The sequence below is a fragment of the Suricata suricatta genome, chromosome 1 (assembly GCF_006229205.1).
Source record: "Suricata suricatta isolate VVHF042 chromosome 1, meerkat_22Aug2017_6uvM2_HiC, whole genome shotgun sequence".
NCBI classification, from domain to species: domain Eukaryota; kingdom Metazoa; phylum Chordata; class Mammalia; order Carnivora; family Herpestidae; genus Suricata; species Suricata suricatta.
Window position 1 is genome coordinate 125,029,966 of NC_043700.1, and position 27,416 is coordinate 125,057,381.

General features: G+C 39.4%; 1 protein-coding gene across 1 annotated transcript; it reads left to right on the forward strand.

Annotated features, from left to right (window-relative positions):
• The first annotated feature begins 1,070 nt into the window (after window positions 1–1,070).
• Window positions 1,071–26,728, forward strand: PPM1K (protein phosphatase, Mg2+/Mn2+ dependent 1K). The gene is made up of 7 exons (XM_029943280.1): window positions 1,071–1,271; window positions 7,911–8,429; window positions 9,256–9,356; window positions 17,015–17,180; window positions 17,329–17,473; window positions 19,481–19,615; window positions 23,008–26,728. The coding sequence occupies exons 2-7, from the start codon at window positions 7,990–7,992 to the stop codon at window positions 23,137–23,139; spliced, it is 1,119 nt and encodes a 372-aa protein (XP_029799140.1). The 5' UTR covers window positions 1,071–1,271; window positions 7,911–7,989; the 3' UTR covers window positions 23,140–26,728.
• Window positions 26,729–27,416: the final 688 nt, after the last annotated feature.

Below are 27,416 nucleotides of genomic sequence, written 5' to 3' on the forward strand. Positions count from 1 at the left end.
CTTCTTGCTTAACATGCCTCAATAGAGTCCCAATAAATTGAAAATGTAATGACAACTCCAAGAGGTGGGTGTATGGTCTGGCCTCTGTCTGTATCACCCAACTCATGTCATGTTGATCTCCCCCTCCCTCTGTGCTAGAGCCACACTGGCCTTCTTTCTGTTCTTCCAAAATGTCAAACTGTAGGACTTCCCACCTTTGTGCCACCATCCTCTCTGCCCAGAACAATCATCACTTTTTAGGTTCCTTGGTTGATTGATTTCCTTCTCACCCTTCAAGTGTCAGTTTAGATGGCTTCTTATAAAGTTCTCCTATAACAACCCTATCTAATGTCAACCTCCTATTATTCTCTATATCCACATTTTGTCTATTTCCGTCCTTGACGTAATTATTGTTTTATTTGCTTTATTTACTTGTGTGTGTGTGTGTGTGTGTGTGTGTGTGTGTGTGTTTCCTTTTCCTCATTAGACTGTAAGTTCTGTGAAGGCAGAAATCTTGTCTATTTGTGTCAGGATTGTAGTGCCAATGCTTAGCACAGTGCTTGGCAAACAAAGGTCCTCCATAAACCTTTGTCAAATGAATGAATCGACATTCCCAAGGGATCACAAGACGCTTGTTCAGTCACGAAGAACATTGCTCTGTGAGTTTTCCAGAGAATAGCAATATAACCAGATGTCTTTCAGGCCTCTTTGCCCAGGCAAACTGTTGGCATTCGTTCTCGCTTTCCTAGTTGTCACAGCTACCTCCCCTTTGCCACAAGGGACACACACAACTCCTAGACCAGAGGACTGACCTACCCGACCTCCGGTTCCCACCCAATGCCCAGGCGCCCCCCTCATTGGCCGGAATGCCAAGGTCTTCGGGAGGGCGGGATCTCACTGCGAGCCGCTACTGGCCCAAGTCGACGTCGCTCTACCGAGCGCTGCTAAAAGTCAGCCAAGCCAAATTGTAGTTGCGGAGAGGCTTGGTCCCGTTGGAATCTATGATTGGTTGAGATCAAGGACCCGTGGCCGGCGCACCGCCTTTTCCGAGCCCGGATTGGCCAGAGCTTCAGTCAGTCAGCGCGAACAGGCTTCCCCCTCTCCCTGTGGCTCACTGCAGGAGAAAAATTCTCGAGATTTTCCAGCAGGAGAGCCAGTGGCTGGCTGTTCTAGCTGCTTGCTCCAGAAATCAGAAACATCGGGGAAGGCAATCTTATTTTCCCACCAGGAAAGCCCCTTCCCTGCCCTCCATTAACTAATTAGAAAATTTCCAGAGACATAGCCATCGGGAGGTAAGAGCCTAGAGAATGCACTTCATTTATTTCTAACAGGTTATGATGTTATTTATAGGCAGGGTCACATCCCACCGCACCGGGTCCGTGGAATGGAGAGTAAACGGAGGGTTCGTCAGGGAGGGGAGCGGAAATGTAGGTTTAAATTCCCCAGTCCGACAGTGTCTGGGTTCTCTGTGCACCAGGTTCTTCCCTTTGGAGGTTATGAATAGCATGTCCCGGCTGGGCCCACCCGGGCTGCGCGGCGGGCAGCAGGCGATTCCTGCTGAGAAACCCATGCTCGGCCTTGAACTTAACTGTAAGCTGCAGGCGCCACCCAAGCGAGTGAAGTAGGACAAGGTTGGAAGGAAGGAGAGACCGTGGACTGGGTGGTGGAAAGGGCGGAGGCTGCGCGTTTGCGTTTCGCGGTAGCGAAGCTCCGGGTCGCCCTGCTGGAAACCCTGATTCTAGGATGCTACAAGGGTCAGCGCCGCGTCGTCGCCGCACACGCGGCCGGAGTGAGGGAGACGTGGCGACACCCAGGATCTGTTCGGAGAGATGGTGATTGGGAGGCCGAGACCCGGTGGCGGAAGGTGCTGGGGGGAGCCCAACCATCTGCAGCGCTGCGCGGGCGGGAGGTGTGCTTCCTACGGTGTGTCACACGGGCTACTGGTGAGCCCAGGCTTCTGAACTGTCCAAGGGTGAGCATGTCAGGGGATCAAAACAGAGCAGGATGCAGAGACCTGATTGCTGTCGATCTGAGGATGTGGGTTTTGCTTTGCCAGGAGAGTCCTTGTGGCTGGTGATGCCTTTTTTTTTTTTTTTTCTTAGCAGCCGCTTTATTGTAGATTTCATAGGAGGCGACAAAGACGAGACTCCGATGAAAATAGCCGGGGAATTTGGAGTCTCTAAAGCTTCACCGGCCTTTCTGAGCTTCAGGCTGAAAATGAACAGCAAGGCCTCTTCAGCTTTTTGCACCCCTCTCCTCCAGTGCGGAGCAAGGAATGAGATAGATTGTCGGTTTCAGTAGGAGTGACTAAAGGGACAGATTATAATGGCCGTGAAAAAAGAGTAGTGGTTTTGTGGTATTAGAGAAGAACGGATACACCACTAGGTAATAAAATAGTTATAATTTTTGAGTTGTATTGATTTTTTTTTTCAACCTTAGTCACTTTCTATTGACAATCAGCACAGTCACCTCTCTTGACTGGAATCTTAGAGAAGAGGAAAGAAAAGGCCTGTTGATGTAGTATAGAATATAAAGGAAAATTCTTAAAGTATCAAGGTACAGGTTTGGAATGTGGTCTGTGCCTTCTGTGCCTACATTAACTAAGATGTTTTAAAAGATATCTATGGAATTAGAACATTGAGTACTTTTCACTGCTTCCACATTCTTTCCTCTATTCACACATCCAAACATGTTCACATCAAACCTAAGGGGAATCCTTTGGGGTTTTTTGGTCGTTGTTTCCCTTATGTAGATTACAATTTCTTTTGCTTTCTCCTAGCAGAGTACTGATAAAGAAGAGATTGGAGTCCACATTCCTGAAATACTTTCTGGAGGTTTCCATACCATTTGAATGTATTGAGTTGCAGTGGTTGTCTTTAAAAAAGTAGATAAAAGAAATATTGGCTTTGAGAATATTAAAATGACCTTGGGTTTCATTTGCGTAAGTTACTGATGTAAAGATACCTGAGTGCTGCTTTATATTGGATAAATATGAATACTTTCTTGAATATTTTTGCTGGAGGGATAGACCTATCAGCTTTCTGTAAACTGAACCTTACAACACCTGAATAATTTTGGCATGTGTTCAAAGTTACAACCATAAATCTCCCTTTTGACTTGCTTTCAACAGTCAACAGTTTAACTCAACTCCCAAGTGCACCCTCCTGCCAGAGACAGTGAGTGCCTCTCTTTTCCAAAAATAAATTTGGACAGCCCTGAGGTGTTTAAACTATTGAGGGATTACAAAATGGTAGTGAGATGAAAATGTAAAATTGGCATAGCAATCTCATAGCCGTATATGTGGCTTTTCTTCACCACCTTTTATTTTTAAATCAAATATGTACTTCAAAAGTTTACTACAAACCAAATGCATTTTTTTCATTCCTGATGCATTTCACCTGAGATTTCCTGCTCTCAGGATGTGGGTTTTCAGCAGCGCCCTCATGCAGAATCTCCGTCTACTCTCATGGTCTCACACTGCATTTCCAATTTTACTCTCTTTGCTGAGAATCCCTCCTGCCAGTGAGAGTTGTTAAACCAAGCACCAGCATTTTTCACTGGGCAAGAATTCTATGCTAGCACCTAAAAAAGTTTTTTTTTTTTAATGTTTATTTGTTTTTGAGAGGCAGAAAGACAGCATGAGTGGGGGATGGGCAGAGAGACAGGGAGACACAGAATCTGAAGCAGGCTCCAGGCTCTGAGCTAGCGGTCAGCACAGAGCCTGACGCGGGGCTCAAACCCACGAACTGTGAGATCATGACCTGAGCTGAAGTCGGATGCTTAACTGATTGAGCCACCCAGGTGTCCCCTATGTCAGGACTTTAAAGTATCAGATTAAACTGTTAAAGCATTAAAGAGGAAGATGGAGAAGTCTTGGTCACAAAAATCAATGTGAAAATGATGAAAACAGAACATGGTTTTGGCATTTCTTTATTGACAATATGTAGACTATATTGGGTTTCTGTGTATATATATATATGTATGTGTACTCACATTTAAAAAAATTATGTGATTAAAGTAAGTTTATGGTTCATGCATATTTGTTTTGTTTGGAAATAAAAAGGAATTATGGAAAAGTTTGGTCTAGAAGGAAGATGATCCATTTTCTTTTTCCTTTTGATATATGACTATCAATATAGTTCAGGTTGCTGATATGTATAACCTGTTCTGTCACTAGGATTCCAATCAAATTCTCTATTTTCTTGCTTAGCATAGTTTTTATATTTTATTTTTGCTAGTAGAATATGATGTGTGGGTAATGTGTTCTTGTGCTCTTTAACTTTTGCCTTGGCATTTTCCTCTTTAGATGGATTTCAAGCAGAATTACTTCTGCCCTTTGACTCTTTTGGATGACTTGTACTTTCAAAGCTTAAATATAAGGGCACCTGGGTGCCTCAGTCAGTTTAACATCCAACTTCAGCTCAGGTCATGACTGTGCAGTTCGTGAGTTCAAGCCTCACATCGGGCTCTGTGCTGACAGCTCAGAGCCTGGAGCCTGCTTCAGATTCTGTGTTTCTCTCTCTCTCTGCCCCCTCCCCAGCTCATGCTGTCTCTCTCTCTCTCTCTCAAAATAAACAATAAAAAATATAAAAAAGCTTAAATATAAATTTTAAAATGGTTAATAAAAATATAAGCAAGTATTGATTTCTGATTGAGAGATTGACATAAAAGATTCCTGAATAACTTTTTTAGTTTGCAGAACGATAAATGCATGCCAATTTAGAATTGCTGAGCTGACAAATAATAAACATAACTCTTAGTTGTTTGTCAGGTCTCCATTCTTTTTGTTATGAAGAACACTGGTACTTTTTTTTGCAGGTTTTGGGGTTTTTTCACATCATAAATTATACTTTCTTGTCTACTGGTCAGTGTGTAGTCATTTCCATGGGCATCTGGAGAACTGGGGGCAGCGAATGGCTGATACGTTTTTGAATTTCTGGAGGAAAGTTTTCTTGATGTGCTGGTTTAACTCAAAGTTGTTATTTAGCTTGAGAACAGAGGTCCTCTTTGAATTGTTTCCCCAGGAATATAGCGATTAATATGATTTAGTTTTATGGTATTGGAAATACACAGTGTCACCTGCTTGCATGAACGGTGCTGATCTAGTTTTGTAAGCTAGCTATATATCTAGCTCACATTTCATCCATGCCAGTAGAATCCGTTATAAAATAAATGTTTTCCTATGACTATTCTGCTTACTTTTGAGATGATTGTGCAAATAATAAATGACAAAGAAGGCCAGGTTGATGATTAATTTTAGTCCATGCAGGGTTAAAGAAACTGCCCAACTTGCATTTTATTTCACTCTTGTTTTCAGTTGATATTTGTTTCCTGCTAAAATGCAGCTCTGTTTTATTTTTTGAGTTTTGGAGGAGAGAGAGAGAGAGAGAGAGAGAAAGGGAGAAGAAAGACAAGAGTAACCTAGAAAAGCTGTAAAAATTTTTTTATTCAATATTTGTTTTTAAATCTAGAACTCTTGTTTATAGTAGGTAAGCAACTGCAAAATAGCCCAAGGCCAAATATGGCACACATGATTTCAGACTGAAGCCAAAAGAATAGTGCTTTGCTTGTAGAAAAATACTCATTATATTGTTTGTGCACCTGAAACTAATATAATGTATTGTCAGTTATCCTTAGTTTAAAAAAAAGTATAGTGCTTCACTAATTGCTGGTGTATTCTTCAAATATAAATGGTTTCTAAGAAATGTATCTTAAAACTTTTGTTTTTTTCTCTATGGCATAAAGCTGCTTTGTGAATTATCTCTATCAATAATTAGGACTTAGTTCTCTAGCATAGATTGTATTATGGCCTGAAATTTCTTCACAAGTCATTACCTTTATAAACACCTTTTTTTTTTTTGTAATTTAATGTGTTGCTTCTCTTTGATACTTAATAACCAGAGATAGTATGTCTCCTTCACCCCTAATATTGTCATAAAATGGTGAGTTCTGGCATTTTATACATGATATTAACTAAAAGGCCAAGAAGGAATGGCCTCCTAACTCTTCCATGATACATTCGTTCTTTGGGAGGCCATATTTATTGTAAATTCTGTGAAGACAGGGCTCATATGTTGTCCTTATGCCCTAGATATCTAAGGGTGCTCTTTGGAACCTCATCCTTTCCTTCTACTGTTTTGTTTACTGAAAGGAGTAATGGCTGATACAGAGCTAGACTGTTTTCCAAAAATATATTTGACAGTGATTGTTTGAAATCTCTAATGCATTTACTTCTGGGCTCACTCAAGTTGGGCTTTTTGTATGTGTGTATGTTTGTGCTTTTTGCTGAGACATAGTTTTTCAAGTTCACCTTTTATTAGGAAATAATTCAAACATATGATTGAGCCTAATATAATACCTGCATACCCTGCACCAGCAAATATTTTCAAGTTGGTTTCTAATACATAAAGGAACAGAAGAAAGTACTGTGGAGTTGAATTCTTGCTTAGGACCGTATTTGTGTGGAAAACTGCCAAAAACACAGCTCTTCCTGCAGGGATGTAGGAATTCCCCCTGACAATACCCAAGGGAGGCCTTTGGATTCGGCTTCGGGACAGAGTCCAGACATGGGGTAGAGAGTAATAGTTTCAAAGACAGCTAGTCTAGTATCAGGCGCTGTTCCTGCTGCAGTGGTCGGCAGGTAGGACGTAGAAGGGCTGGGCTGCTGGGCTTGTCCAGAGGAGACCTGCAGCTGTTAGGATAAATGCATAGATCAGTTGCTTCTTTTTTTAAAAAAATGTTTTAATGTTTATTTATTTTTGAGAGAGAGACCACGTGTGGGAGAAGGGCAGAGGAGAGGGAGACACTGAATTGGAAGGAGGCTCCAGGCTCTGAGCTGTCAGAACAGAGCCCAACGCGGGCCTCGAACTCACAAACTGTGAGATCACGACCTGAGCAGAAATCCAATGCTTAACCGACTGAGCCACCCAGGCTCCCATAGATCCATTGTTTTTAAGTCACAAACGAGTGCCCTTCAATCCCACACATCAGAAATGGCTTATCCCGGAGCCTATGGGAATGTTTGCATGAACCAATCTACGTTAACCATAATAATGAAGTATGTGAAGTTTACAAATCTTCAAATTTAAGTTGACAAATCTTCAAAGAAAATAGAACTTAGAGCCTAGATTGTGTCTTTGCTAAAACTTGGGCACTTTTAGTACAGAACAGTCATAACTATTCTATTAACCAGTTACTTTTCTTACTTCTTTCCTTCTTTACACACTTTGTTATTGTTAACATTTGCCCCTGCCTTTTTTTCAGAGCCATGGAGTTCATGAAGGAAGACTATTTACTTACACCCATGTTCTATATTCTTGCTACTCAAAGTATAGGCCTGCTGGGTCAGCAGTTTGCTGTCTTGAAATGCAGAATTCAGGCTCCACGCTGGACAGATTAAATCAGAATCTGCATTTTATTTGTTTTTTGTTTGTTTACTTATTTATTTTGAGAGAGAGTGTCTGTGTGTCTGTGCACAAGTGGGGGAGGGGCAGAGAACTAGAGGGAGAAAGAGAGAATCCTGAGCAGACTCCACACGGTTGGTCAGTGCAGAACCTGATGTTCGGCTCAAACACCCCAACAGTGAGATCATGACCATAGCTAAAGTCAACAGTCTGACTCAACTAACTGAGCCACCCAGCCGCCCCCAGAATCTGCATTTGAACAATTCCCCCAGGTGACTATAGGTTAAAGTTTGAGAAACACTTGCTCTATATGATATATATACATTGTGACATTTTAATAGAATTTAAACAATGTGAAAGGGGTAGGCAAATCAATTCATTTCTGATCTGCTATTGGTAGGAGCAGGGTGTTAGGTGCCATATTCTTTATGGCCTTACATGTTGGTAATGTCCAATGATACATCAGTTACATATAAAATTACTGACAGTCTCTCTCTCTTTCTCTGTTGCATCTCTCTCTGTCCTCAGTTGCATCATTTTTCTTGAAGACGTGCCATTATTGTTCTACTGACCTTTCCCTCGTTCCCGAGGCCTTTGGAGTTGAGTTATGTCAACAGCTGCCTTAATTACTTTGGTCAGAAGCGGCGGGAACCAGGTGAGAAGGAGGGTGCTGCTGAGCTCCCGCCTTCTGCAGGACGACCGGCGCGTGACGCCCACGTGCCACAGCTCCACTTCGGAGCCTAGGTGTTCGCGGTTCGACCCAGATGGGAGTGGGCGGCCAGCCACCTGGGACAATTTTGGGATCTGGGATAACCGCATTGACGAGCCGATTCTGCTACCGCCCAGCATTAAGTATGGCAAGCCGATTCCCAAAATCAGCTTGGAAAACGTAGGCTGCGCCTCGCATATTGGCAAACGAAAAGAGAATGAGGACAGGTATGACAGCGCTCAGCTGACAGATGAGGTCCTGTACTTTGCTGTGTATGATGGACACGGAGGACCTGCAGCCGCCGATTTCTGTCACACCCACATGGAGAAATGCATCATGTACGTACAATGACTCACTTCTTCACTGTTCATGTTTAACGTTAAGCTTTTTGCTGAGACATTAGGTTAGCCTAGTTATTTGAGTGACTCCATACTGTTGTTTTAGGAACAAGCAGTAGCTTAAGCATGTCATTTATTACTGATAGTTGATGGTTATTACACAATGTATGTTTCTTTTTTTATTTATTTTTTTGTGGGGGAGGGTAGAGGAGGAACAGGGGCAGCCTCTCCACTGACAGCAGAGAGCCCGTTGCGGGGCTTGAACAGTGAGACCATGACCTGGGCTGAAGTCAGACGCTTAAACGACTGAGCCATCTAGTCTCCCCAATATTTGTTTATTTTTGAGACATAGAGGCACAGAGTGAGAGTGGGAAAGGGACAGAAAGAGAGGGAGACACAGAATCTGAAGCAGGCTGCAGGCTCTGAGTTAGCGTCAGCACAGAGCCCGATGTGGGGCTCCAACCCACAAACCGTGAGATCATGACCCAAGCGAGTTCAGCTGTTTAACTCTGAGGCACCCAGGCGCCCCCCTGGGCTTAATTTAATATGAAGGAACTCTTGACCTCTCAGGGTTGTGGATAGAGAGGATTAGATTAATCTTTTAAGGATAGAGACTTGGACTTTAGTTTTATTGTTCTTAAAGGCTTATCTCTGTGTTTAGCTATTTCCTAATTTGATTTGTTAATCTGTGGATTTTAAGCATCCATCTGAAAGGCAAACCGTGAAAGTCCATTATATGGAGTAACAGCTAGCCAGCTAGCTAGAGGAAGCAGAGAAACCTATTATAAAATGATTCTTTGGGACTCTTTTTTTTCTCCCCTCAAAGGGATTTGCTTCCTAAGGAGAAGAACTTGGAAACTGTTTTGACCTTGGCTTTTCTAGAAATAGATAAAGCCTTTGCAAAGCATGCCCACCTGTCTGCTGATGGTAAGTAAAACAGTCCCGTTCCTGGGGGCTGGGGAATGTCTGGTACAGAGGAAACCATTTCAGCCCTTTAGGGGTGGGCATTTTAATGTTAATTTATTTGTAAGGATGCTTATGTTGAAAGTGATTTTATATAAGGAATAAATTTAAATGCTGTTTGGAATCCAGGGTAATATTAGTACCTCACGTTTAAATGAAGTATATTGGAGACATTTTCAAAAATTGAAGCTCTAAAATGGTTCTGATATTGAATTTAAATTTTAAAAAGATTTGAAATTTAAAAAATTTGATTGCTATTTTCATGGACAAAAGGACCATACTACGAGAGGGTTTACTGTTTTGGTTTTTTAGTTGAATCTGGTGAGCAAGTACTGAAATATACTATTGGGTAATCTTGTTTAGCCAGATAGAAGACAAGAAAAAAATTGCTAACTGGTCCTAAATAAGAAAAGACAATGACTAATATGCATTGCTTTAATTAGAAGGAAGATCTGTTTTCTCCCACTTTTTTTTTTTAATGCTTATTCATTTTTTGAGAGAGGGAGAGAGAGCGAGCGTGATTCGGGTGGGGCAGAAAGAGAAGGAGACACAGAATCCAAAGCAGGCTCCAGGCTCTGAGCTGTCAGCACAGAGCCTGATGTGGGGCTCGAACTCATGAACTGACCAAGCCGAAGTCGGACGCTTAGCTGACTGAGCCACCCAGGTGCCCTTCTCTCACTTCTAAAAAAGCCCGCTTTTGCAGCTTTGTGGTACTGGTGATATTTTTGTTTTTATTTGTTAAACACAAGGACATGTCAGCTCAATTTAAAAATTTCCAAATTCCTTAAATTTGGAAAGTAAAAGATTTCTTATTTTGACTAAATTTATCAAAAGCTTTCAGAAAAATGTACCTAGTGTTTTCTAGTTAGCTGGCCCAAAATCTTTTGCTCATAAAGGTAATCTTGAAAACTTCTGCAGCAACCATGTAAATGTACACAATACAGACCTCATAACTGATTTGAAAGTGAATCATGCAATATGTTTTTAAAGTTTTTAAAAAATTTTTATTTATTTTTGAGAAAAATAGAGACAGAGTGCAAGCAGGTGAGAGACAGAGGGACAGAGGGAGACACAGAATCCGAAGCAGGCTCCAGGCTCTGAGCTGTCAGCACAGAGCCCAACACTGGGCTCCAACTCACAGAAGCAAGTTCATGACCCGAGCCAGACCTGAGCCAAAGTATGACGCTTAATCGACTGAGCCACCCAGAGGCCCCATGAATCATGTAATATTAATCTGTGTTTGGTTCATCTTTTTATTTAAAGGAAGTTAAAGCATCACAGAAATAACATTTCATGGTTTTCAGTAGGAGAGCAGAGGGATGGAAATTTGCCTCGTTTTGCAGATGAGGCCAGTTGTAGAGTGACGGCTGGGATTTTCCTGGCACCCACAGTGGTCTCTCTCATGGGCATAGTTAATGATAAAGATTACAGAAGGTGACTAGGATGGCTCCATCTGCCATCTTTTGAGATTTTCCCTACCGTTTTTTGAGAGCCTTACCATCACTGTACTTGGAGAAGCATGAGAATCCATTCTCTTTCTTCAGGGATTTATTTTCTTGTCGATAGATTGATTCGGCCCATTTTCTCTTCTTAATGCCTTTGGACCTTCTCCCTTCCAGCTGGCTCCTTACCTTTGAAAAGAGAGGTTGAGAGAAGGTAAATTTTAGGTATAAGATTAGCTCTTGTCCCTGCTGGATAAAAGTGTGTAAGAGAAGAATAAAACAGAGTTTTATCTTTGTAACTCTGAATGTTGGTGTGCCCTTGTTTCGTCCATGACCAGGGTGGCTGTATCTCACACCACAGTGTTTGCTGGCTGTGATGCAGGTGTGCACCCTGGCCGTTCTATAAACAGGTAGCCCTTACTGGGCAAGGTTTCAGAAGAAGACAAGTTTACCCTGGGCATGTGGCTGACAATCAAAACATTAACCCTTTATGGGTGCACTCAGCCCTTCTGTAAAGGATCTAATTGACTAAGATGCTTAAACTGATAGATTTGGTGCAAAATATGAGAGGAGCCCTTTCATTTATTAAATAATTAGTATAATTAAAGAGAATTTTGAACTTAGGAAAAGAATTTGTTTAACTTGCCTACTTTAAAAGAAACTTTCTAAAGGTGGCTTACTCATGATCAGATAGTTGTGCAAATTAATCATAAAAATATAATTAATTTTGAAATTTAAATTGTACTTATTTAATTGAGCTCATCCATTCAATGCTTTGAATTAGTGATCTCGGACCTTTCATAAGATATTCTAAAATTTATATTTTGTTTAATGGCCGTTTATTTGTTTGCAAGTATAGTGGAGCACGACAGAATGATACCTAGTGCGCTGCTAAAAGAAAGGGGTCTGCTGTGACCTTGTTGTTCTCAAATCTCATTTTGTATGTATTCCTATAGATCACTTGGTCTGTGTGTGTGTGTTTTTAAATAAGTATTTTGAAAATAACTGTAAGATTTATTCTTAGTAAGTTGCCAAGGCTTTCAATCTTGTTAAAAATTTCCTTTTGGTATTTGGGGCCTGTTTTATCAAATATGTTAAAACCACTGAAGATAGAAAACTGCAAACTGTTTAACTTTTCAATTTGTGGATTAAAAGAACATATGCTGTTTCAGACTTCAAAGTTATTCTTTAAAGTAAAAGCACTTTTTTTTGGTGTTTAGTAAGAACTGAAGCCGTACCAGTATTATAAGAGTGGATAAGATTCCTTTTAGCATAGCTGTAGGTAGGACCCAGTGCTAGTTAAACAAAATGGGGAAGTAAGCGCAGATTGCCTGCTCCAGTTTCTCTTTCCTTTTCTATCAGTATTAGTCCCATTTCCTGTCCTTGAACGCTTCTGGTGAGTGGCTTAAAGGTAGGGACCGTGGCTTATTCATTTTGAATCTCCAATGCTCCAATGCTCTCTATACAGCACCCTGTATAGAATCTGGAAGGCACTCAGTAATTATTTGGACTGAACTGATCTCCATGCCTACTCTTTCTCAGCAGAGTTATTTTTTAAAAATATTTTTGAGAGAGACAGAACATGATGGGGAGAGGCAGAGAGAGAGGGAGACAAGGAATCAGAAACAGGCTCCAGGCTCTGAGCTGTCAGCACAGACCCAATGCGGGTCTTGAACTCACCAACGATGAGATCATGACCTGAGCAGAAGTTGGATGCTTAACGAGCAGAAGTTGGATGCTTAACCAACTGAGCTACTCAGGTGTCCCACTCACCAAAGTTATTATGATTTATTTTTTGATTATCCTGGAGCTAATTTAACCAGATTATTAGCGTAATATATATGTTTTAATGAATTATCACTGCTAAGTGGATTTAAATTTTAAGTAGAGGAAGCCTTAAAAGAAACTGGTGAAAACCTAAGAATGAATCACTAATGGTGGAATTTGGGGGTATAAATGGGAGGAGTAACCCTCAATTATACTATATTAGCGTTCTTGAGGGGAAGTGAAAGAAATAAAATGAACATAAAACGTTTTCCTCTCTTCAAGACTTTAGTCTAAAGCTGTCACATCTGCATACAGTGCTTCAAATTATCCCATTAGCATTTAAAATAGTTACTATTTCAGTTTAAAATGGGTGCTTTGAGAATAGAATCAGAGTGCCACCTACAAGAAACAGCAAGAATCTCGCCCTTACAAAATTGCTGGCTATATTTATTGATTTGTTATTGACACATTTTGAAATTTCCCTTATTTATGAATGAAGCTCATAAGGAATTCATGAATGAAGCTGATTTCATCATCGTCATTAAATGTTTTTGTATTTGATTTATGCCAGTTATATATATTATTACAATCAATGAAACCAGCCAGTAAATTCAAATGATATCCCATTACTCTACTGTTGATGAACAAACTATCACTTAAATGGGATGGTAGAAAACTGAGATCATATCCTTCATATCCTAGAAACTCTTCCAAGTGTTTCTAGATCGCATAAGGTTTGAAAGTTGCAAAGCTCCCCAAGAGACAAATGGATCAGAACGAGAAGACTTGCTCTGATGACCAGAGCGTGAGATGTTGGTGCCAGCATCGTGAGTCCCACTGGAAACTTCCATGCTCCTCACATTATCCGGTGTCTACAAAATAACCAGGGTTAGAAAGGCAGTGTTCTTGAGTACACTTCTTACACCGGGGACAGCCGGAAGGAAAAACAATAGGGACAACATGGGAAAGATGCTTATTGTCCTGTTACTGCTTCAGCTCATTCCTTTGATTTTGGTGTTCATGAGTCCTACATGTCCAGAACACCCATGTTTAATAAATATTGAAACCCTATTGGTTTATACAGATTATTGTTTGCACAGTAACTAATAATTGCCAGGGGTTACACTTTGAAAAGTATAGCTTTTACTCTTATGTTGCCATTCAAAATCTTGATCATTTTTCTTTTGATATGTCGACCTGCAACACTGGGGAAAAGAGAGAGCTGCAGAAATGCCCATTTTATGAATTACATAAACTTAGAAACATGTATTAGCGCTCAAGAGCCTTACTAGCTTATATATAAATAATTAATTTAAATTAATCATTCTACTCCAAAAAATGCATCAAGCGTCATTAACAAATATGTCACTTCTTTTATCTGGCATAGGAGGTGCTTTGATTCCTTCCTGATACACATTTAAATCCCAGCAATTTGGTGGTATCCTGTAGTTCACATCCTCTGTGACTTGTCAGATACAAATTATTCACTGCTCTTCCCATGAATTTTCCTATTAGTTACTGGGATAGTTCTGATATTGGCACCAAACAAATTGACAGGGTCTTTTTTTTTTTTCAACTCAGTAAAGTTACTGATTTACTTTTCAGGACTGTGTGTAAGAGAGAGAGAGAGAGAGAGAGAGAGAGACAGAGAGAATGAGTATATAGATGTGTGACTGAGTTGTACCACATATGTGTTTTGTATACATGTGTTTGTATATAGTTTTTCCTGCCTTGGGAGGCTGTAAAACTAAGAGGGTTTACTCTGATGAAAAAATACACTCAACTACAAAATACCATCAACTTAGGCAAACCGAGTCTCGGAATTGCTGGTTTGGCATCTCCTGGGATATTATATAATTTGCTAGTGAACTTTTTACCAAAATAAAAACCCTTGCCCTTATTTTGCAGCTCTTTCTCTGCCCTCCCCTGTGTTGCAGGTTTGTAATGTTTGAGCACAATTCCTGGGTGAATTTCCTATTTGCCTCTGTGCGTGTTATTTGTGGCAGAGAACTGTGCCCGGTCAGCAGCTCTAGACCTGGAGCCCGTGGACACTATATGCGGGGCTTCAGTGGAAAGAGAAATCTGCTTAATTTTGTCCCAGGTGAAGGAGTCCAGCGGTTCCTAGCCTGGACTACTGGAAGGTTCCCACATCCTCTTTGTCCCATTAGTTGAGATGACTTGCAGTAGGAAATGTCCAGTGAGTGTTAAGACCTTATTGAAAGATGTCTTAGTTTTATAGTTTTGTTATTAGGGCAAAAAGTGAGAATTTTTACTTCCGTATTAAATGTTAAATGAAATAAATGCTTATTTAATACTTATTTCTTAGATGCTTAGCAAGCCAGAATCAACAGTTAGTTTTGAAAACTTTCCCATAAATCTGGGATTTTGGAACTGTATAAAGATGGGTTGTTAAAACTCAAGCTCTTTTATTTGTGAGAGAGAGGGAGAGAGTGGGGGAGGGATGGAAAGAGATAGGGACAGAGGATCTGAAGGTGGCTCTGCGCTGAGTGCAGACAGCCTGATGCTGAGTTCGAACTCAGGAACTGTGAGATCATGACCTGAGCATGCTCAACCAACTGAGCCACCCAGGCGCCCCCAAAATCAAGCTCTTTTAAATTCCTAGCGGGCAGAGCCCTGAATTACAATAGAATCCTAAACAGCTAAACTTGGAAGTTTTTGTTTCTGAAATTTTAACTCTTCTGGTGTAACTAATTAAAAACCGCTTTTTAAAAAAGCTGCTGCTGACCATTTCAACAAAGGAGAGGAGTACTAAGTTACCTGGACGGGTAGCATCTGAGTAAATGCCTGTGTTCTCTTGCCTGGCTCTTCTCATCATTGGAAAAAACCACAGTAGTGAAACTGTGAAGATTCCATCACATAATGTTTTGGGAAAACTCAAAAGTTGACTTTTATAATATAAACATCACTGATACTTATGCTAAGATATTTATGTTTTACAGTGACAAATATATGATATGTTTTAACATTCCTGAGATATTACCTTGCACAACAGTTCCAAAATCAAAAGATAAATGGGAAGATAGTGCAACTATAAATGCTATTTCTCAATAAATTAGATTCAGCATGGATATAAAAGATTAAGTAGGGTTTATTAATGTATTGTCCATTTTACTTTTCTGATTAAAGCAGGCATTTTAATATACCAATTGGAATAAATATCTATATAAATATATATGTCCTTCCAAAATGCATTACTGATGAAATTTTTAAAATTGTCTTTTTGGAAAAAAGATTGGAAAGATTGAACCTCATTCAGTCAAATCAGTAGCATGTGATTTGTCCTAAGCCTACCTCTGTAGAAGACTCTTTGGGTGACCACCTGAATACTTTAGTTAGTGCTTTAAAGATTTACCCATGCTATTGAAGATAATACCTGCTTTAAATAAGTTATCTTTTTCAGTTTCTTCCAGTTTGCTTTACTTTTTAGCCCTTAATTTCACTTTTCACTTATTCTCACTTTTGGCAAGGCTCAATGCACCTTCAAAAATGCTAACAAGTGATAAAGAAATTAGGGCAGACACTTAGAATGAATCAAAGAAAGATGCAAAATGCAGTTTGGATTAGATGAAGGAAACAATGGCGACCTCAAGCCAAGTGACATTTCATTTTGATTTTGGTCAGGGAAGATTAAATGAGAATTGCAGGAAGCATGTGGGAAACTAGAATGAACTTGGCTCTCTACCCTCCCATACTTTCCTAATATAATGATGGCTGTAACTTTGTTTCATGTGCAGGGAGGACAAAGATAAATAGAAAAGAATGCAAACCTTTAACCCTTTGGGGGTTTTTTGGTGAACATTTATAAAATTAGAACAATTGTAGAAGGAAAGAATATAAAATATAGCACTTTAAGAGCAGCTGGTATGCCCTTGGCATTCTTGCTTAGCTTATTAACTGATAATACTTTCACAGGATAGGAGTAAGAACGGGAAGAGAAAATCTTCTGAGTGCATAGATTACAGAAAAGTCAGCTTGCCTGAATGGGCTCATAGACCTAAAGGTCATCCTGCTGTATTAGCCAATCTCATTAAAATGTAATACTTTTAATCCTGACACCTAATGTAGACACAGGCTGTCATAATTATTATAAGTTCAAGTCAGTTCTACTTTATATAAAGAGAAGCCATTTTGGAGGCAGTGATGCACTTTTTACCAAATTAGGTTAGCAACTTTTTCTGTGTGCATGGAGCCTTGTTACTGAATTAAATACTTCTTTCTCTGCATGCTCTCACTTACCTAGTTCATCTTCATTTTACTTGCATAGCTGTAGTTAAGTTAGAATGATACATTTCAGTGTTAGTTTAACATGCCTGTGTTTTATTTTGTAATAAAAATTCCATATCCAGTCATTTGACTGTCACTGACTTACCTTCTTTTTCATAACGTTTGCAGCAACGCTTCTGACCTCTGGGACTACTGCAACAGTAGCCCTGTTGAGAGATGGTATTGAGCTGGTTGTAGCCAGTGTTGGGGACAGCCGGGCTATTTTGTGTAGAAAAGGAAAATCCATGAAGCTGACCATTGACCATACTCCAGAAAGAAAAGATGAAAAAGAAAGGTACCACTCCACTGATCATTCTATGAAGATCATGTTTATAGTTCAAGATAGAAATGTAACCTTGAATTTTAAACTGGTTTCATCTTAAGTTTAACTATGACTTTGTTTCTGGGGTATCATATCATGATCTTCTTTTTTCTTGGACCAGGATCAAGAAATGTGGTGGCTTTGTGGCTTGGAATAGTTTGGGACAGCCTCACGTGAATGGCAGACTTGCAATGACAAGGAGTCTTGGAGATTTGGATCTTAAAACCAGCGGTGTGATAGCAGAACCAGAAACAAAGAGGATTAAGGTAACGAAGAACCTGCAGACGTCTTAGAATCCTTATTACAGCCAACATGACTTGTTTTTTTTAAGTTTATTTATTTATTTACTTAGAGAGAGAGAGAGCGAGTGTGTGTGGGGAGGAGGGGCAGAGAGAGAAGCAAAGAGAATCCTAAGCAGGCCCAGTCCTGTCGGCACAGAGTCCCGACTTGGGCTCCATTCACGAATCATGAGATCATGACCTGAGCTGAAATCAAGAGTCAGACACTTGACTGAGCCACTCAGATGTCCCCTGGCCAACATGACTTTTATTTTATTTTATATTTAATTTTTTAATTATTTTATTATTTTAAAAAATTGTTTCAATGTTTATATATTTTTGAGAGAGAGAAAGAAAGCACGAGCAGGGGAGGGGCAGAGACAGAGACACAGAATCTGAAGTAGGCTCTAGGCTCCAAGCTGTCAGCACAAAGCCCAATGGGGACCTAAAGCAGACTTGGCATTTCAAAGTTCTGCTACCGTGCTTTTAATGTTTATTTATTTATTTTTGAGAGAAAGAGAGTTTGCACAAGTGGGGGAGGGACAGAGAGAGAGGGAGACACAGAATCTGAAGCAGGCTCCAGGCTTTAAGCTGTCAGCTCAGAGCCCGACGCAGGCTTGAACTGGTCAACTGTGAGATCATGACCTGAGCTGAAGTCGGCTGCTTAACCAACTGAGTCACCCAGGTGCCCCTAAACTACTCTTTTCAAAAGTCATGTTGTGGGGCACCTGGGTGGCTCAGTTGGTTAAGTGTCTGACTTGGGCTCAGGTCTTGATCTCACGGTTTGTGGATTTGAGCCCTGCATTGGGCTCTGTGCTACTAGCTCAGAGCCTGGGGCCTGCTTTGGATTCTGTGTCTCCCCCTCTCTCCATTTCTCCCATGTTCAGGCTTTCTCTCTCTGTCTCTCAATAATAAATAAAAATTAAAAAAAAGAAAGGAGTTGTTTATGGAAGGATGTGAACTTTTCAAATAAAATAAGATACTGGCCTACTGTACAATGAAATGAGGTTTGGTTTTACTTCACCTGGTGCTGGAATTCACCTGGTTGAATGGTTCTACTGCCCTTCATCCCTATACATGATCACCCAGTCCCTACCACTTGGAATTTGACCCTCACTTCCCTTTTCCACCAAACTAATTGCCCCAGTTTCTCTGACATCTTTTGTATGCTACTAATCAGTGCCTTCATTACACTGTACTTCCTCCAGCACACACCCACTTGTGAGCTGACACTTCCCTCTCTGCATGTGCTAGTACCTACCACAGTATAGTGTAGGCTTCCAACAATGGCAGCAAATGATTGTTAATTGAATGATGTCTTCTAGTTAGTTCACTTATATTCATTTTGTCGAACAGATACTTAACATAGGGTTTACTCTGTGCCAAGCTCTATTCAGAATAGCTACTACTCCCCCATTTTATAGAGAAAACAAATCTAGAGCATAGGTGAACTTACCTATGTTTGCCTAGCCAAAAAGTAGAGGCAGATTTCAAAGCCAGGGAGCCTGGCTCCAGAGAAAGTGCTGTCCACCGTTAGAACATGCTCTCATCATTTGGTTATCTAGCTTCTTCCTTTGTGGTGATACCGAGTAAATGTCAGGTTTGTCCTTGGTGGTTGATGCTAAATGTTGCTAATTTTTTCCAAAACATAAGCCTTCCATTTTCACTATGAAGCATTTAAAAAATTTTTTTCTATTTGTTTTTGAGACAGAGAGAAAGCGCATGAGCAAGGGAGGGACCCAGAGAGAGGGAGAGAGAGAATCCCAAGCAGGCTCCACACTGTTGGTGCAGAGCCCAATGCGGGGTTCAAACTTCCCATGAGTGAGATCATGACCTGAGCCCCAACCAAGAGTTGGAAGCTTAACCAACTGAGTCACCCAGGCGCCCCTGTACTGTGAAGCTTTTAAACAGAGATGACCACTCAGCAAACAAAAAAATTTGTGAACTTTGAAGATTATTCACAGACTGAGTCTATGCATTTGGTTCTGACTGCAGCTCCATCATGCCGATGACAGCTTCCTGGTCCTCACTACGGATGGAATTAACTTCATGGTGAACAGCCAAGAGATTTGCGACTTTGTCAATCAGTGCCATGATCCCAATGAAGCAGCCCACGCAGTGATTGAACAGGTGACACAGCAGAGCCTCTGCTAGAAAAGTCCCGACTGCGGGTGGGGGAGAGGAGGAGAGAACGGGTCCAGCCTAGAGGGGCTGCCACAGGCTTGAGATTTCTGTGAAATGTTGTGTTTTAGCTTTACTATTACAATGACTTACACTTGACTCCATAATATTTCCAATTTATTTTATTTTTAAAATGATTTTATTTATTTTTTGAGAGAGAGGGAGAGACAGAGCGAGTAGGGGAGGGGCAGAGAGAGAAGAAGACACAGAATCCGAAGCAGGCTTCAGGGTCTGAGCTGTCAGCACAGAGCCCAACGTGGGGCTTGAACTCACAAGTTGTGAGATCATGACCTGAGCAGAAGTCAGACGCTCAACTGACTGAGTCACCCAGGCGCCTCATAATATTTCCAATTTAAAATTTTTTTACAATTCTCCCAAGTAGTTAAGTGAAACTAGTGTGCCAAGGAATGTGCTATGTTTATTTTTTGGATTTATACACATCTTGAAAAGACAGTAATATGATAATAGTTAATAGTAATAGTATCAGTATGTGTCAGACATTCTTCTGTTCATATGTATGTAACTCATGGAATCATCACAGTAACCTTCTGAGGCTACAGCTAGTACTATCCCTTATCACAGATGAGGAAAACTGAGGCACAGAGGCTGAGATGTTAAGTAACTTGTTCAAGATCATAAAACTATCAAGTTGTGGAACTGGGCTTTAAACCCAGACAGCTAAGCTTCTGAATTTAACCACTGGACCAAACTAGACTGTTTCAAATAAGTATCCAGTAGAGGAACACTATAGCATAGGCGACTTCTGGTTTTTAAAAATGGGTGTGTAAAAAAAACCCAAACAACTTTAAAAAGGTATATGGATAGGTTATGTGTTAGTATGTCAATTAGAGCTAAAACTGGGGATACCCAGTAATACCCAATGAATAAAATGCAAAATTTCCATGTGCTGTTTAATATTCTGTTTGGGTCAATAGCTCTTTTAAGTTATAACCATTGCTTAATCATTAGAGACATGCTTTAATTTAATAGCTATTTTTACATTTCCTAATTTTTACGTTTGCAACCGGGAAGGCATATTTAGCCCAAACTTTATGTGCTAATATTTATAAGACATGAGACCTTACTTTAAAAGACCTTACTTTTATTTGCTTGAAAATAGATGGATGAGCATGAATTATTCTCTTGGTTACTATGTATGTTCATGAGATTTAAGAAATGAACCCACTTCCGCGAATGATCACTTCTTTCCTGATTTCACCTACCTGTTTTGAGATACGTGTGTTCTCATTAACACAGGCACTGATATTTTAGTGACTGTGTGGTATTCCACTATATTTGTATACCATAATTCATTTACTAGTTCCCCTAATCAGCAAATTTAGTTTATGTTCACTTTTCTATCTTATGGAGGGGAGCACTGAGTAAACCTTATTGTATCTCTTTGTACATACATGCTTCCTTCATGTATTATTTTCTTAGGTAAAGTTCTTAAAATTGCTAGGTGAAAAGAATATACTGTTTATTTTGAGAGGGGTAGGGGCAGAAAGAGCTGGAGATGAGAGAGAAAGAATCCCAAGCAGGCTCCACGCCATCAGTGGAGAGCCTGACATGCGGCTTGAACCCACAAACTGTGAGATCAGGACCTGAGTTGAAATCAAGAATTGGATGCTTGAGGCACCTGAGTGGCTCAGTCGGTTAAATGTCCGACTTTGGCTTAGTTCATGATCTCACGGTTTGTGGGTCCCAGCCCTGCATTGGACTCTGTACTGACGGCTCAGAGCCTGGAGCCTGCTTCGAATTCTGTGTCTCCCTCTCTATCTCTGTCCCTCCCTCGCTCATGCTTTGTTTCTGTCTCAATAATAGATAAACAGTAAAAAAAAAAAAAGAAAGAAAGAAAGAATTGGATGCTTAACTGACTGAGCCACCGCAGTGCCCCATCTAAAGCTTTTAATAAGCTTGCCAAATTGCCCTCTAGAAATGATACTCCAATTTACACTTTTCTCTAGTATGTTTATAAAGTTTGTTTCTCCAAATTCTTATCATAGGTTTTTGCCAATTTGATAGGAAAAAAAATCAAATTTTAGTGTTTGCAGTTTGCATCTTTGTTAGTGAAACTAAACATTTGCACAGGTTTGTTAGCCATTGTATTTCTTGTCTGTGGATAGCTTTTTTCCATTCTTTTATAGGTATGTTTGTCTTTTTTCACATTTGTTCAAAGAACTTCCTGTATGTTAAGTATATATTTTTTGTCTTTCAATTTGTTTGTAAAACTTTTTAGTATTTTGATGCTTTTTATATCAGATATTTTTTATCAACCCTTCACAGTTTTGGCTTCAAGCTGTAAATTTCTTTAAAATATATTTGCTGGGGCGCCTGGGTGGCTCAGTCGGTTGGGCGGCCAACTTCGGCTTAGGTCATGATCTTGTGGTTCATGAGTTTGAGCCCTGCATCAGGCTCTTTGCTGACAGCTTGGAGCCTGGATCCTGCTTTGGAGTCTGTGTCTCTTCTCACTCTGCCCTTCCCTGCTCATGCTCTGTCTCTCAAAAATAAATAAACATTAAAAAAAAGACTTAAAAAATTAATTAATTAATTAAAAACAAATACAGTTGCTGTTGAATACAATCCTGAGCACTTCTTATAATGCTATGTCATTTCCTGTTTGAATTAGTCCCTAAAATCGATTTATAATTCTCCTACTGTAGGAAATTTAGTTTATGCCACTTTTCCATTTCGTAGGAATCATATAAACTTTATTGTTATTATGTCTTATATACGTCCATTTCCTTAGGGTATTACTTTTTAGGCTAAATTCCTAGATGCAGAATTGCTAGGTAAGAACTAGCACTGAATTCTTACCTTGTATTAGTCCCTGTGCTAAATGCTTTATATTCTTCTTCAAGAGCTGTATATCTTGTGTCCTGGTCTTTGGTATTTCTGTTGCCAAAATTGCTTCAGTGGGATATAGTTAATATGGTTGTTTGGTGTGGGGGGAGAGTCATCTCTTATTCCATGTGCAATCTAATAAAATGTGTGGACCTTGATACATGTTGAATGAATGACAAACCATGGTGAAGTATCTGGGTTCAAAACTATATTTTTTAAAATTTAACACAGAGAGAGAGAAACATCAGGGGAGGGGCAGAGAGAGAGGGGCACAGAGGATCTGAAACAGACAGCATAGAGCCTGATGTGGGGCTTGAACTCACGAACCGTGAGATAATGACCTGAGCTGAAGTTGGACACTTAACTGACTGAGCCACCCATGCACCCCAGTAACTGTGTTTTGAGTGAGTTTATAGCCTTGTAGAGGAGCAATGATATCCTTTTGCACAGACTCTGATTTCCTGTGTTTTTGTCTTCCTTCCTGCCAAACCTTGCAGGCAATACAGTTTGGTACTGAAGACAACAGTACTGCAGTAGTAGTGCCTTTTGGTGCCTGGGGGAAATACAAGAACTCTGAGATCAATTTCTCATTCAGCAGAAGCTTTGCCTCCAGTGGACGATGGGCCTGACTGCTTGCTGGGACTTTGAATTTCTGTGAAACTGTTTTCCACTGAGTATGTCAAGAAACTTACTAGATCAAACATGTCACCTGTCAGGGTCATTCTGTGACTCACTAGACCAGTACACAAGTTAGTGTAAACCAAGTAACCATTTATATAGTAGTTTTTCATAAATAACTCATATTTATGTTCAGCTGTACATAGTGTAAATATATGTGTGATTCAGCTGTGGTGAATCTTTAAGTTGAGTGAGCCAATGAAGAGTGGTTTTGACACACTTGCTGAATGTTAAATTTCTAATTTTTAAAACTCTTAGGCAGCTATGAGTTTCTTCTGATCATTTCTGTTCTTTATTCATTTGAACGGATTCTTGCTTCAAATTCTTCAAAACTAGCAGATATTTTGACTGTTCTGCAATGTGTTAGGTGCATCTATTTTTAATAATTCTACCAAGGAGTAAGTGTGAAAACAGAGTTCTGTGTGTATTCTGAACCACTTACTGGTAAAATTCACAAGGCAAAAGACATTAATTCAGAGAATATGGCACTGCTAAGTTGTATGCATATTTACAACAGTGCAGTTATGAATGTCAACTGTGTACTTGGTCATCCCCCGACCCCAGCCTCTTTTTCTGTAGCTAAGAATGTTATATAGATATAAAGACTACTCCTTTATATCAGAAGAGTACGCACAGGCCGAATCTTTTGGTCAAAGCTATACAAACTTCAATACTGATGGTATCAAGTATTTTGTATAAAGTTTCTACTTGTTATCTGTAACTCGGTGTTTTGTGTTTTATATGTAATGTGTTTATATCACCTTTTGTATAGAATAAGCAAGTTGGATAATTTGTCAGTAGAAATAATCACATTGTCTGATAATATGACAGATACAGCGTGAAGTTTATGTCTTCTTTTTGCTTATTTCTAAGATCTAAAGCAAAGAATGAATCTAAATCATTAAAGCATTCTATATTTTCAGCTTGCTAATGTAGTTTAGGAATGTAAAACTATACTTCTCTATATCTGCATGTAAGTTTGCTGTTAAAATGTGAATCTCTACATGAGTGTTTGAAATTATATCTGCAGTTTATTTTGCAGACAATGTAAGTTATATTTGTGGGGGTATGTGCGTATGTACATATGGAGTAATAGAGAATTAAAGGGAACAATCTTGTGTAGCTCCTTCACCAGTGAGCTTTAAATTATTAATATGTTTATCCCAAGGGCTCTTGACAGACAGAGGACAGCTTTATAGTGGAGAACCAATGGTTATTGGCAGGTGAAGAAATAGATTGAAAATAGCCAGAGGAACTATTTTATGGCAGGTCAGTTATGGAGAAAACGCTGAAGCAGACCAGCATGTTGAAGCTACATTGCTCTGTGGTAATTTGCAAATAAAATAATAGGATGTGAGAAAAATGCTGAGTGTTAGGAATGACATGAAGTTTTATTGTAGAAACCAACAACAACAAAAAAAAGAAACTGAGAAGGTCAAGTTGGTCTAGTCTATTCCTTCCACTTTGGGTTTTTATGGTTGAGTTTTTTTCTGTCTTTATGTTTTATTTAAAGGTTTGTTAGAAGGAAGAGGGCCCAGTATAAATGTTCACACCTTCTCACCTTTTTGGGAATGGAAGAAAATAAATCTTAAGGTTTGCTGCATACATTAATCAGGAATTTTCATTTGATAAAAAAGGTGACAAAGAAATATTTGAATTTTTTAAATTATTTTCAAGGAAGGTTGGTGAAAGTAAAGAACATTGTAGGAAGGAAAACTGTCTTCTGTTCATTGTCTGGGAAGTGAGGATCCAAAAGTAGGCTAAGACAACTGGGAAACTTTCTTGCTCTTGCTGAGTTAGGTCCCAGAACCTAAATATTGAAGCTTCATTTAGGAGAATGGAGAAATTATGAAGTAACAAGCAGACGAAAACTCTAAAGCACAAAATGACGTTCTGAAAATGTAGGTTTCACTTCTGATTTGAATTCTTCACATTAGTATTCCTCTCTTTTACTTTAAAAACTGAGGGTAGTAGTGATGTCATCAAGCTCAGAAGTCACTAATTCACCGAGGTGGATTGCCAGGTTTAACCAAGAGGGATTTGTAGGGTTGTGTCAGCCGTGGTCTGGGATGGGTGGACTTTGCTCTGCTTTATTCAAAAAGCAGAAATCAGTCAACTTTGCTTGAGCGTAAAAACATATTGGTGTTTGTTTTTCAAGCCACAATGTTAAAATATCATTTGTAGATTATTGTAATCCACAAGAGATAATAAACTTACATGTATTGGGCTTCTAGGCCTATTACAAGGAATTATGCAAATAGTAGTGAAAAAAAAGGACTGTTCTAAATGTGGTTTTTTAGTTATAACTGTGAATTTGCCATGTGGTTATTAACATGAGGCTATAGGTATAGTGTAGATTATATTAATGTAATTAAACTTAAATCCATTGTAATTTATGTTTGCCTTTTCATTTGTATGTAGTGTATAAGTCATCTGTAACAATGGGTTGCCAAACTATTTGGCAACATTTATTTGGCAAGATATTCTTAAAATCATTGTGATTTTTCACAAGTATAAGTTCCTAAGTACCTGGTATATTCAAAAGTAAATGCAGTCCTGCTCTCTATCAACTGTTTGTTTGTTGTAGATTTTTGTATTTCTGAAGTGCTTCAAAATCTTACTCATTTTTTTCTGAAAAAAATTAATTTTTGAAGGGATCAGTTTAGAATCTCTATACTCTATGATGTGAACTTTTCTCAAGTTCAAAAAAGAAAAACTACTTTCTTTAAAGAATTATTAGCACATAATCTAAATAGAATTTGATTTTTTTTTTAAGAATCCTGGCAGAGAATGATTAGGCCTTTGCGAACTCCTCAATATCAGAAGGGACATTTAGTTTCCTTTCTAAGAAAGGACAAGGATTTATTTCATGGTAATATGACAGCAAGAAAACAAGCCAAAGCAGGGCGAGGAGAAGGAATGGTTACAGTTTAACATCAAACAGTTAAATACAAACATGGGTTTGTTTGTATTTGGCACTTCGGTTGTTCACTTACCCTTGTCAGTGGAAAGCACATAGAATTTTGGTTGGGTTACATTTTCTTGTATTTACAAGATTCACTTATCTGGATGACTTCAGCAGAAATAAAATGTTATGTCTTTATAAGCCAAATAGTGATGACCTGCCTGTTGCTTTTGGCATCTGTAATGAGACTGACTGACTCCGGCAGCTCCCACTGGTCGTGAGATGGTTGAAATGGTCCGGTGACGGCCAACTGGGTGTTCCAGGCTGTGAGACCACGGGGTGCCTCCCCCTCCAAGAATGACTCGTCTGCCTTTGGATGCCAGTACAAAGTTTAGCAGCTGAATGTGTTCTGAATTAATTTAATTTCTGCTGAAGTGCTCTTGAGGACCTTGTTTTATAATTTAACCAAAGTGCTGCTTGGGTAGACTTTGTTCTTTTCCCAGTGAGTTGACGTAATTGCTGCTTTGACTGTTGTTGTAAATGTGTATATTAGAGTAATTGTGAGACTTAAATCATATATCTCAGTGTTCAAAACACCATATTAATAAAGTATATCCATTAAACCCTTTTTCAAATCCAAGCGTGTTTATTTGGAATCGAGACTTTCCAGTATTTACTATGTGCTCCTGTGACACTGATATACAAGAGTCAGTGAAGGTTTGGACAAAATGAGGATGCTGGCAAAATTAACTTGAAGAATCTTTGAAAAAAAGTATACACATTTTTCTATTCAAATCTGTTATTTGATCTGAAACAAAATTTGTCTTTTTTATTTCCTTCTTCCAAATAGTTGTTGGTATATCGGAGGAAAATTGTCATGATGATTTTCTAATATTTTGCATGCAGTATATTGCACTGTAGCATTTCTATGTATTAAAAAAATAGAAATAGGTGTTTGGCAGTGGCACTGCAGACCTTAGCATTATGCATTTAACGTAAGCAGTTTTCTTTTTTTTTTTAAATGTTTATTTATTTATTTTGAGAGAGAGGGGGGTGGGAGGGGCAGAAACAGAGGGGGACAGAGGATCTGAAGCCGGCTCTGTGCTGACAACAGAGAGCCTGATGTAGGGCACGAACTCATGAACGGTGAGATCATGACCTGAGTTGAAGTCAGACAGTTACCCGACTGAGCCACCCAGGTGCCCCGACATAAGCAATTTTTAACGTCTTATTGTTGACTGAATAGTTGCACTACATTGACACAAAGATCTCTCCCAGATTGTATTCCCTGAAGGTAACTTGGTAAACTCCATGGCATTAGAG